The 13,600-nt window shown below is 36.7% G+C and overlaps 1 protein-coding gene across 1 annotated transcript; it reads left to right on the top strand.

Moving 5' to 3' along the window:
• Positions 1–588: 588 nt before the first annotated feature.
• LOC102805577 (uncharacterized) lies at positions 589–12,390 on the top strand. The gene is made up of 9 exons (XM_085497372.1): positions 589–674; positions 3,413–4,064; positions 6,868–7,176; positions 7,621–7,725; positions 8,261–8,994; positions 9,402–9,554; positions 10,000–10,173; positions 10,773–11,367; positions 11,936–12,390. Exons 2-9 carry the CDS (start codon positions 3,572–3,574, stop codon positions 12,109–12,111), a joined length of 2,739 nt encoding a protein of 912 aa, XP_085353498.1. The 5' UTR covers positions 589–674; positions 3,413–3,571; the 3' UTR covers positions 12,112–12,390.
• Positions 12,391–13,600: the final 1,210 nt, after the last annotated feature.

Here is a 13,600-nt window from a genome sequence, read left to right as displayed (position 1 = left end):
CCAGTATTTGATCTATTTTAACACCTTGGCTACTCTGTTTATCGTATTGATTTAGTACTTGACCAGACTGATATGCCGTGTCGAAAACACTGATTAAAAATTCAGTTGTAAGTTTTTATTAGGTGGAACATAGTGGAAAAACTTCGTTTTGCTGGTACTTACTGAATTAAAGCATAGTATATATCTTAGGAATTGATATTCAATTTTTAACTTTATCAAAACTATTGCTGCTTTTTCCGTTAAAGTGCAGTGGTCGTCTCCTGTACACGCACATGAATTGAGTCCTAACAACAAGGACAATGGGTAGACGTAATAAAAAATACTCTCTATGGCTGTCTCCCATAACCCTTAAAAATAAAATGTATTTTATTTAAGGTATATGGTTTGCCGCAAGCGCAGTGACGACTTCATCGCTTTAAATAGTCGATATTTATGCACTCACATACTGGGAAAGCCAGAACAGGTCCATGCATTGCTGCATTTCTTTTGCTGCCTAAAATAGACCTCGGAATTTCCCTTGTTCCGAGTGGGCTCGATGCCAATTTTCTTGTATTTTTTTTAATATACGTCTACTTCCTCCTTCAAGTTACAAAGCCAGTAAACAGGGGGTATATTGAGCCAACAATTTTAGAGTTCTTGATATATTTGCTTTAAATTAACAGAATGTGGCTCTGGTAAGTATGTAGTAACATTCCATTTAATGTATAAAAGTATTCACATCGCCGCTTGTTCAGCAACAGTTTAATATTATAGAGTTTTATATAACGTGAAATATCATGACGTCCGCTCTGGTTTATAAAAAAGAGCAAACACAATTGTACTCCGTGAAAGTAGCTGGATGTATATTGGTTACTTCCTAAAATATTTCCCAAACTCAATACTTGTACCGACAATCCTTTCCTGAAAGAGTATTATAATTCCTATCAAATTCTCTGTCTATCACCTTTTTATCACACATTCCGGGCGTACAACTGAAAAAATGTACAAGCGTGTTTTTATTTAGTAAACTCCTCCCTAATTGAACGCAGTTCGCGGTAGCAATAAAACACAAGCCAATTCATACGCGCCATCGACTATCGACTCAGCTTTATTAGTCCCCGTTCGGACGAAGTCCGAAAACGGGGACTTATAATTCGGTCTCCGTCCGTCTGTGCGTCCGTGCGTCCGTCCGGAGTCCTATCTCAGAATCCCTTGGACCGATTCCGTTCATTCTTTGCATGTGCCTAGTACTTTATGTGGGACATATGCACATGCAGTGGTTTAGTGATTCGATTCAAAATGGCCGACTGGCAGCCATCTTGTTTTTTCGAAAATGTTGTATTTTGGACATGCTTTGTCAGTTTTCATTCAAACTTGGTACATAGATTATACATGTTAGGATACATGTCCATGATGATTTATTTCACAATTGGATCAAAGATGGCCGACTGGCAGCCATCTTGTTTTTTGAAAATGTCGTATTTTGGACATGCTTTGTCAGTTTTCATTCAAATTTAGTACATAGATCATACATGTTAGGATACATGTCTCCGACCGTCCGTGAGTTCCTGAGTCTGTCCGTCCGACCGTCCGTGTGTCCGTCTGTCCGTGCGTCAGTCTATCCAACGTCATATTTCAGAATCCTGTGGACCGATTCCGTTCATTCTTTGCATGTGCCTAGTACCTTATGTGGGACATATGCACATGCAGTAGTTTAGCGATTTGATTCAAAATGGCCGACTGGCAGCCATCTTGTTTTTTGAAAATGTTGTATTTTGGACATGCTTTGTCAGTTGTCATTCAAACTTGGTACATGGATTATACATGTTAGGATACATGTCTATGATGATTTATTTCACAAATGAATCAAAAATGGTCGACTGGCAGGCATCTTGTTTTTGTTTTTTATGCGGTATCTTGGACGTGCTCTGTCAGTTTTCATTCAAATTTGGCACATACTGTAAAGGGATTAATTATTCACTGGGTTTTAATTTGGCTTATTTCGCTGACTGGAAAATGCGCTAAATTAAAACCCAGTGAATATGTAAAAATTAGCATAGAACACATTATCTAAATGATAAAACCGTGAATTTAAAATCCAAAGAATATGCCTGAAATGGCAAATCAGTGAAATTTAAACCCAGTGAAAATTAGTCATTTTACAGTACATGTACTTTATACATGTTAGGATGCATGTCCATGACAATTTGTTTCAAAATCTGGTCAAGGATGGCCGATTGACAGCCATCTGACTTTTTGGCCTTACTACTATATTTCCACAATTTATGTACCATTTTCATTCGTATTTGGCACATACATCATACATATCAGTGTGTTTCATAATCAGATCAAAGATGGCTGAATAACGGCTGTTTTTATTTTGGCCATATTACTATGACACGAAGCACGTGTTTTGATGTAAATAAACAATCTGTTGTATACGCCACCTGGAACTCAAGTTTCATCGACACGCTCGCGACAACCCCTCCGCTTTAATATGACGAGCACAAAGAGAACTTAACGGGGACTGTGTAATTTTCAATGACATGTTATATATAATAGGACCACGTTCAACGGTCGCATTTTATTCAGTCATTGTTACAGTAATTGTATTAAGCACGAGAAGTAATAACACATGGATTTCATTACTAGTATGCTCTATGTCCATGTATAGATTGAGATGGCGGCGTTCACTGTCGCCATGCCAGTGACACTGTATTTGTACTTTCTAGCTCGTTACTAAACTGTTGTCAGTAATTGAACAAAAACACAATTGTACTTCTTCAAGGAAATGTTCATTACTTCCTCAAAAAAAAAAAACGTTTTTGTTAAGCCAACTTCCTCCTTGTGTCATACAGTTCTAAAGTTAGCGGGAACAATACACAGCTGACAAGACGTAATCGATATGAATTGTTGTATATTGAATAACAACCCAGTTAGGGAGACATGGCTTATTGTGCAAGACTTGACATTTGGCGCATTGCACTGATTCGTGTTTAAACGCAAGTTGTAATAATGATAACAAACTAATTCTTGGGGAGTATGGTTTGACAGATATTAAATAGATAATCATGAAATTATTCTCAAGAATTGAAAATAGAAACTTTCTTTCTATAGAAACATTTTAATTTATACATAACACAGACGTCTGTATAGAAGCTAAAATATTGAGATGCAGTGTTATATATGAAAGTGTTTTGTATGTATCGTGGTAAGCGAATGTCACCTTATTGTAGAACTATCATATCCATGTCATATCTAGTGCTTTCATATATATGGGACATCAAACTTTGTTTTTTAATCTAATAAAAAAAGGCCCTTTTTAAATACTAACAATAGATCTATCTATAAACCAATTCAGCAAGTGCCCCTCCTCGAGGTGTACTCACTGTTATTCACACTATCGTTTAAGACTTATCCTTCGATTTTTCAGAGTCGTCAGCACAACGGTTAAAGATTGTTGCGATTCCGGGATCAGTTGAAGAATTCTGCGATTCCGGGATCTGTACCGTGACGTGTGAAAGTACGAGAAAAGGCGACGCCGTTTCTCGTCTGTGTTGTACAGCATAACTTATTAGTGGACTCACCCGAAATGCGCAAAGACTGTCTGACAATCGAAACTGAGAAGAATAACCAAACAATGAGTCTTACAGATTCAACGAATAATCACGATCAAGGAATATGTATAACAAATGTAAATGAGAAGATCGACACAGATGAAACAGACCATAAAATAATGGCGTGTACGATTGACAACGCTGAAGCGAGAGAGAAGGGATTAGAACGTCAGACAGCTACGTCCAAAATACCAAACACTGTGGATGTAGAAACCATTGCACAAAATAAGTCAAAAGTTTCGCAAACAATACATGAGATGGAAGGTTTAACAATTCGACCAAAAGACCCAATGGCAGAGGTGGTAACAGATAGGTCACAACAACAAAATCTGTACGAAGAGTGCGCACGTTACAGAAATGAGTCAAGTTATACAAGTTTGAACGATGTCATGGTAACCGCCGGGTTGAAGGAAATGTACTGTGCGGTCAGCTGCAATGAACACGACCCGTGGGCGGTAGAACCAACAGGTAGGTATTTACTAGGTGATATGTTGATAATAAATAGAGGCAATTCATGCTAGATCAAACTAACATTTTTTAACTTGTGCGTGGTTATATTTAGCTGCTGGTGAGGGAGAATACTACCGATTTCAGCTCAAGTTAAAATAAATACGTATGCTATTTTGCCCGATATGCAGCTTCCACTGTCAACTGCTACTTTTGGTCATTTCTACGGTGAGCGAAAAATAAATAACAAAACAAGTTTTTAAATATTAATTGGTACGATTAAAACCACCAGAACTTTTATCGAAAAGTTTAGCAGATAGCATTAAATAAAGTAGAGGTATACACATTTCGAACTGAATGGTGTGCTGACCAGAAACTATTCGCTTTTTGGGGCTAATAGTTTTCTTCCTGGATGTATATTTAAGAGCCGAATTGAAGTTTATATGTCATGATCGTCATTTTTTCATTATTCTGAGTTAATACCATCAGAATACCGAAATGAAAAAGGGGTCACAGGATGACCTTTTGGGATAGAAAAGTGTGAATTATCATGAAAAATTATCATGTTTACACTGGTTTCCATGGGGAGTTTATTTCTTCATGAAAAAGTCATATAATTTTATTAATATGAAATCTAACTTGTGAAATCATTTTGAAAAAATTACATAAAATTTAGTGAGACTGGATATAGTAGTGCTAGGTTTTCATTATATACAATCGGAGTTTATCTTCCACAATGCATTTCATATATTTGCAGTAACATGCTCAGTGGTGCCGAATTCGGTGTAATATTAAAGTAAGTTTTCGAAGAACTAGCAAATGAAAACAATTATAATTGGGAGAGAGTTATTTTCAGTAAACCAGCACGTTTTGCTTATTTGTTCAGTTATAGATACTATAAACAAAGGTTCAAATTAAGCTTATCACGAGGCAGAGGAAGCCAACTGAATACAACACACGATTTTGATCGGCGTGTTCTGTGTTTTATCACAGTCCCTCTATCATAGAGGGACTGTGGTTTTATGATGGCTTAATTATCGTGTTATTAAACCTTCTCTCATGTACACGGGATCGCTACATTCGCCACCTTTCGACCAAGCAAAGACACACACACAGATATAGAATACGTGTCAACTTCTAGTCTTAGTCGCTCGTTGAAAACTCTCCAAGACTAAATACCCCGGGGAAAAGCCCCAAGACTCTCTCGCTTCGTGGAGCACTCTCAAGACTCGCCTCGTCTAGTGGAGATCTTTCTCAGACTGACCAAGACTCACTTTATTTACGTTCCAAAACTTTAGCCAATTATAGGGGAGTTTAAAAGCTTAAGGCGTAGCCTCCAAACATTTCACTCGCATGTAGCCAATCACACGAAGTACTCAACACGTCATATATATTGATTAATTGTCCGCTATATTAAGAAACTACACATACCAAACTGTCGGGAATAACAGTCTGTTAGCAAAGTTTGTATCGTAATTAGTTCCAATAACTGACTAGAGTTCCGCCCAGTACCTTGTATAAGCTTAAATGATGACAGGTTATGGTAGAGCGTTGAATGATGACACCCAGCACTTCACATGAAACCAACTATCAATTCGTATCAGTGATCGATCTCTAGACACATGGAAATAAATCATGACAATACACAATATTGTGTAACTGTGATGTGTATTCCGTTATTATCTGACATTATCTATGAAATGAATCTATACACATAATTGGTGTAATCTTTGTAATTGATGTGTCAGGGATCTATCGTTTGCATATTAATATTCCCTCTACTAAATCCAACATGTTCAATTTTGTGTGTGTTTTTTTGCTGTCGATTTCACAGAATTTTAAGTTCATTTGATTCCTCAAATCGGAAGTTGTCTATAGTTACATACTATAGTTACATACATCTCTAACAATAAAATAACATGGAACAAACTCTGTTTAGTACACATACAACTGATACAACAATCATAGACATAACTTAATCTACGCTTTCTAGGAGTTAATATTAAAAAAAAAAATAAACAAAAAAAATATACTTTGTATTATGAAAAGTTTTAAGTCGATGTTATTTAATATATACTTTGTATATGTTTGACGTGTTTAACCTTTAGCCCAGTAAGGGAAGGGGATAGCAGGTATTGGCTACAGGAAATAAAAATGCATTTTACGTTTTTACAGGAAATAAAATGGAAAGTTTCATTTATAGTAAAAAATAGGTTTTTACACTTTACAGATAAAGCAAATTCTTAATTACATTTCACATGTTTATAATATACTTGATAATTTGTGTTTAAAAATTCAAAATTGGAAATTGCATACGAATTACGACCTTTAAAGTGGAAAATGCTTTATACGCTTACAAAAAATTAATTAAGTTTGAAATTAATTGTACAATATAAAAAAGCTGGTTTGAAAAAAGTGTTGAAGCTCAGGATCATCGTTCGAAAGTAAGCGAGGATTATATTATAGTGAACGGGTGACCATTTTGCCATTGGTTGAGATATTATGCCGTGTCTCAAGTTGTAGGTCGGTGACACAGAGTGAAAACAATTATATGTCGTGTGTAATGGAGGTACATTTTGTTATAGTTATTTTTTTTTAAAAAATGGGTCATGAAAAATATTAGTGTGTTAAAGTAACCGTTCGAAAAATATCAATTGTTTTGTTGGCAGTTCTCTTACATTTCGGCACTATATCACACAATAGAACACTGTTTCACGTAGGCTTCTACCCCAACAGCAAAATATTAGCGACACTGATAGAAAATATATAAAGTAACACAGTAGTAATTAGTTATATCAATTGAACACGTGTCATCTCTTCACAGAGTCCAGGAATAGTATGGTCAGTTTGGTCAACGATGGTAATTATGGCCAATCCGATACTACAGGACAATCTGCCAAATATGATATATTTTCGTCGTTGCCTGAACTTAAACGTCACCAACGAGCAACAATAACGAGGCGGAAAAAGCCACGAAAACCCTTGAACGGTGGGATGTTGTTTTCCCAAAACAGTGAACATGTTATCAATCAGAAACTCGGTTATTGTTCAATTTCACGCTCAACGGACTATGCACATGCCAATAATGAAATCAACAAAGAAGAAGAAGCTCCAAGCATAGCTGTCCAGAAAGGTAATTATCTGTAAAACGCAAAAGCGCATGCGTACGAACGTACAGGTAATTTGAAGCCCATGCCATGCACGTGCAAGCATTTTATTTAATTATTTCATCAAATGAATAACAGCGTGTTTATTTTACGATAAATCATCTCACACTGTTTTTATCAACCTGATTTGCATTTGCAAACAAAATAATTTAAACATGTCCACATTGTCTCTTTAAAACTCATATTCACTAACAATATTAAATATTCGTGAAAATCTGGATTCTAGATGCCTAGAATCTACTTCACATTTTTTTGGGTTAAATTACGCACTTTTGAATGATTTTAGATAGTGACGCAGCGAGCGACAATCCCCATGACAGCGTACTCAATTTGATATCATCGGTTGAACTTTGCAGCAACTGAGAATTTCAACTGTGAAACATCAACATGTTATTGCTTATACGTTGCAGGTAAACATAGACCAAAAAGGAAACTCTTGAAGAAATTACAAAACATATCGAAAACACCGCAGGCAAGGAATAAAAGCAAGTTACACAGCAGCGGTGTAACTACAGGCAAGTTTTCTCAATTCATGTATAATCTACGGCATAGCATAATGAAAGAAAAACACGAATTATATTAATTAGCGACTGATATTCATTGAATTAGTTTAGTCATGTTTTGAAACAAGGCAGGATTCGATACGCGGGAAAAGCCTCGCTACCAACATTTCACACGTGACTTACACGTGATAACCAAGACCTAATTACCCGAGTCAATACATGGCAATAGTAGAAGGCATAAGTTTCAGATAGTTTTGCACTCGAAATTTGACTCGTCTATCGTGACTGAGAAGATAAACTCATAGTTTCAACAAAATCATACATAAGCTAGTATATCAGGCTTCGTTGAATTCGTGTATATTTTTACGTACAGTCCATCGAATTCAGTAATCACGACACCATTTCAGAGAACGTGCACACGACCCTAATCTGTCTAACGTGATCCTGTCGACATCAAATCGTAAAAGTTCTTTTCGTATAATCCTTTCCGTTTTGTCGAGTGTTTACTTATTCGGTGGATATTGTAAACAACTAATTCCCTTCACAGGTAAAGAAAAAAAGTCGGCGTCTATCTCAGGGAAGAGTGGAAAATGCAACCTTGAAGATACGTGTCAAACTAATGAACCAGAACAATCGGGAAACAAAGACGTGAGAGGAATAGAGACAGATCGCCAGTGTGATGGTTGTACAAATGCGTTGCCAAATTACTCAGAAACGCAGAGATGCCCTTTTCGTATTGACATCTCACAAATTCACGGCGTTCCATCCGCCAACAAACCCGACTCGTGTAGCTATGAGGCGGCAATGTTCGATCAATACGGGGGAACCTTAAAGTTACGTGATGTTCAACTGTACATACCACCCGGCGCAATACCAGAAGGCACGGAACGGCAAGTGTACATCTGCGTGACGAACGAAGACGCACACCAGTCACGTGTAAAAAGGAACACTGTTGCAATCGCACCGACTGTTTTCTGCGGGCCAAGTCAAAAGTTCAACGACAACGTGTTTCTGACCGTACCACACTGTGTAGGAGAACAGCGCAAGTTTGTGCCAGTAATTACTCAGACTGACTTAAACGAAAAGACCGATTACTTGCAGGCGGAAGACAATGTGTTGCGGGTTTCAGACGACTCCATCATATTTATGGTTGACCATTTCACTGGTTTTGGAGCAGAGGGGGAACCAGATGCAATATACGTTTTATTCGTCCCTTTTCTGGAACGCCGTGGACCAGATATGATATTGAGGCTATATGGAATTAGACCCTACTCCTTAGAGGTATGTTCAATGACCCGATATTGAAATTACTATTATTAAGAGGCCACTAGCTGATTTTTTAAAAAGAAAATTTCATATATATTAAATACAATGTCGTTATGATAACAATGCTACGCATAACTAAACACACAGGAGATACCCGAAAAATTACCCTGGTGGCGACCAAAAACATTTCTAGCTATATTCATGTGTATGTATATATCTATCTATGTGTTTCATGTCAATTGACATATTGTGAGTTTACTTGTATAGTAACAAAACGATAGTCTGGGGCCAATATTGCATATATTAAAACAATATGAAAAAACAAAATGTGAAAAAAAACGCTTATATACAAAACGTTTGGAAATAATGACTACACAAAACAATCCAATCAAAACGACTTGTCTGACTGTTTTTTTTTCTAGGAATGCGAGAAAAAGGAAAACAAGCTTGGTGGAAAACAGGCAGATATAGAGAGAAAATTGCAATTATTCAGGGAGAAAACAGAAAATGTTGAAGTTCGCGTAATGAATTTGTCACATGACTGGAGTTTAGGTGACGATGATGGTGTTGAACAGGTATCCTATTTTATACATTTGCTAGAATATAGAATGACCACACTACTGTCACACTTGTTATAAAACATACACTGTACAACTAATATGTTTTGAAATGGCAAAATAAAAATAAATAAAAATAATCTAGTTTAAAGTTCGAGCCCCACAAACTGTCTGACGTTTTACGTCAATGTTACGGAATAATGATGTGAAACACAATTTCCATGAAAAATTACTTTTACTTATTTTTTAATCTACTTGACATAACGAATTGAGAAAAATTACTTTTCATAAATGTTTTCATAATTTGTGATTCTATGAAAAATCGGAGACCCGCATTTTCTTTATGTGGTGTTTTTCAGTGTCACAATGTGGGTCAAAACGGCTACTACTAAGAAGGTAGCTTTTTAAAAATATTCTCTATTAAATTAGTCGTTTTATTGTAATATCAAATTTGTGTTTTCAGATGTCACACGACAAACTATGGAGAATGGAAGACTCCGCCACTTTTGTATTGAGCATGCGCAATTCTGATGGCCAGTTCCGCTGCCGCCTTCTTATCCGACAAATGGGACTGTGCGAAAACGCAGACACTGTGGTCAAATTCAATATATCCGAGCCTGCGCCTGGGGACATTAAGGTGAGTTAACCAAATTGAAATAACAATGATATCATTGGGCATCGGAAATTGTTATCCGGAATTACGCCACATAATGTGTAGTTTTAGATGTTTACATGGATTCATTAACGCGCCCCCTGTCAACACGCAGTGCCCAATTGAATTGCATGTAAATAAATAATATATTTTACACACGTTGTATCACAGAGAACTAAGAATTAGTTGGCATCGCGCTCTGGTTCGTAGCCAGTATTGTGATTGGTGCTTCTTGTAAAATTCCAAACAGGCCACGCCTCCAAGTGTGTCGGTAAAATCTATACTACTAATATCGGCAAAGTGAAGGTAAAGCGTGTTCGACATTTAAAAAAAAAAAAACTAATATTCACCAAACCGGTATTTGTTTTATAAATTAAATTGAATTTGACTTTCCTTCGTCTATTTTTTCCGATTTAAAAAATATGTGGGATCGCTGGATGTATAAATAGCATAGAACCCATACCGAACACGACGCAGAGAGATGACTGTGACGCATAAAATAAACACACAGATGAACTTAGTAATACAACCACAGCAAAACCACGATGTTATTCATCATTTATAGTTGTTATTTTCCTATGTAGACACCGGAAACGAAATATAGCATGTATGGTGCTATGTTACCAGGTACACTCGTAAACGAAATATGCCGAATGCTGGACAACATTGAAGAGGACCAAATTGTAACTGACTGGAAGACGTTCGCACACCATGTGGGTTTAGACATGAACAAAATACTTCTTCTGGAGACTGGCCAAAGTACAAAGAAGAAAAGCCCCACAAAGGCAGTGTTAACAGTGTGGGTTTGTAAAATTGGTGTAATCACAAAGGAGCATCTTCAGGCACTTGTTCATTTCTTTAAAGAGAAAAACAGGAATGACGTTGCCATGTTGTTAAGGCGCTACATATTTGATACGTATGGGACGACTTGTGATGTCGGCTTACGTCGAAATGTCTCGGAAATCGCCGACACAGCGGAGGAATCGTGCAGCGACGATTCAGAATCACAGACAGCGTCTTCTAACGGTCACCTGAAAAGAGCATCCATACCGTGCATTCCTAAGAAAGGCTTTGTACGACTGAGAAGTAAATGCAAGAGAAAGCATAAACGCATTGATGTAAAGAAGCAGCCAGCCTTAGAAGTGAAACAAGACGAGACGTATAATACAGTAACAGCTAGTAAGTTACAATCTATACATATCTATAATGTAAAGTTCCACCCTAACGCAAATCCTTGTTGCCATTTTCTGATACGAGCACAGACTAACAGAGGATTATTTGTTAACATAATAGTAGCTTCGCGATGAGTGGCTTTCGTGGTGAGTGGCAGAAACTTGTCATTATCTTGTTGAGAATCTAATGTATGTGCCATTAACAACCGGTGTGAATCTGGAAATACCATGTACAATTTAAAATGATACAAAGTATATGAGATATGTAATTGTATGCATAAATGATACACACTAATGAGAAAACGCCTTTCACTTTTATATTATTCACAATTGTATAAACTGGCATGGTAATTCCCACCACCAATGCAAATTCACATAATTCTATTTACATTGCATGTGTACTATGATTACATATTTTAATACATACACACTCAAAATATTTATCACATAACCTAGACAAACGAAAGCATTATGTTTCCATGCCATGTGACATTTCCCCTATCTGTGTATCTTCATATTTTAGTATAAGGTAGTTATGAACGTTATTGTTATGTACTTCTATGTTTTACTTTCAGTGAAGGAAAATCCCGAATCTGGTGTTTACTCGTACTGCGAAGAAGATGTAGCATCTGACCCGGATGACTCACCAAGTCAACATGTAACTGCCACAACCACCTACACAAAGCACACGGCTTTGTTGCAACACGAATGCAACAGGGACAGCGGTGTGATTGAAGACACGTCTCTTTGAAACAATAAGTTAATCTCGGACACAATTTGGATGTTGTTTATTGATCCGCTCAATCGACCACATTTTACATTATTATTTTCAATTTGTTTCTTAAAATTAACTTAGCCATGGATTGATCACGTGGTTAGAAAATATTACCATAAGGCCAAAACAAAATGTTTTGTTGCCCTCAGCGACCGACCGAAAAATATGAAATGTCGGGTCGCGTTTTTTTTTCTTTAATAGGTCCACATATTAAAAAGTCACCATTTTAAGCAGTAAAAAAGTATTTCTAGAAAATTAACGATCCCGGACCGTTGTTTGATCCCCAGGAGATAAGTGGCGACTTTGAACCTCGGGTTGATCTGTATTAATGTTCCGAATACTATGAAGTCCATATACCTCGGCTATTTACGATACCCTTAGTTTTCACGAGTTTTTTTAAAAAAAAAAAAAAAAAAAAAAAATCCGACCGACTGACCCAATTTTTAAATTGTCCGACTTGAGGGCAACATAAGTTTTTTTTGGCCTAAAGACAGATCTATATCATAAACATTCCAAGTCCCATATACTCACGGACATTAGACCCAGAGATCTCGTCTACCACGAGAGGGCCACTTGACCTATTCTTGCTTCCCAAATCGTGTTAAATTTTCTCCCGTTATATCATCCACTGCTGTAAATACCATGGTTACACAGATCAATAAAACAGTGGACACGAGGAACTTTTAGAATGGAACACTCGTGGTACGCACGCTCTCAACGAAATATCGGCGATCATTTCCGTCTAGGATTGTCGGCAATTGCGTTTGGCTGCAGCCGCGAAGTTTACAGTGCTTTCTCTGTTTACCCACCCTATTTCTACCCTGGACTGTGAGGGGTTCTTGTCACAGTGCTATTTACAACATTTAATATTTACTTTAATATGCCTTGACTTTGTACAACATTTTGAAAAAAAAAATGTTTTTGCATTTCCTACACATGTACAGCTTTGAGATATTTTTTTTTTCAATATTTACAGACTTTATATTATCAATTATACATACATACATATATTTTTCAGCACTTTTATATTTTGTTTTCTTGCCAGTTATGAGATAACTGTGCTGTCCCCCTCCTTGACAAAACCAGGTTTAAGATAGTCACGGTATATATCTCGTTTTTTTAATTGTTATGTTAATTTTGTCCTTATTTTTATTATGTAGCTTGGGGGCACTACTCCGTAACAATGTTCTGAAAAAAACCCACGGTGACTAAGCATTTCGGCTAATCATCTAAGAGAAAAACCATTATGCATGAATTCCATATCATGATCTATTATTATGTATTATGCTGAAAATGAAAACATTAATATTTAACTTTGGATACAATGCCTCGTTTCCAGAAACGACTGTTTAAAGGACAGTGGTCGTCGCACTGCGTCCTGTTCGATATGGGTCTCTTAGCGACGTATACAACGCGTGTAAAATGCTTTATTTGTATACATGAAATTCGAACACGCGCTTCGCGA

This window comes from Saccoglossus kowalevskii, chromosome 3, assembly GCF_978046115.1.
Source record: "Saccoglossus kowalevskii chromosome 3, keSacKowa6.1, whole genome shotgun sequence".
Taxonomy (NCBI): Eukaryota; Metazoa; Hemichordata; class Enteropneusta; family Harrimaniidae; genus Saccoglossus; species Saccoglossus kowalevskii.
Note: the sequence above shows the minus strand (reverse complement) of the source record. Positions and strands in the feature narration are given on the sequence as shown.

Bases quoted from the DNA above. Each gene is read 5' to 3' on its own strand.
- LOC102805577 (XM_085497372.1), top strand. From the start codon at position 3,572: ATGCGCAAAGACTGTCTGACAATCGAAACTGAGAAGAATAACCAAACA. The intron at 4,065-6,867 runs GTAGGTATTTAC...ATCTCTTCACAG, and splicing joins GTGGGCGGTAGAACCAACAG to AGTCCAGGAATAGTATGGTC. The intron at 9,555-9,999 runs GTATCCTATTTT...TTGTGTTTTCAG, and splicing joins ACGATGATGGTGTTGAACAG to ATGTCACACGACAAACTATG.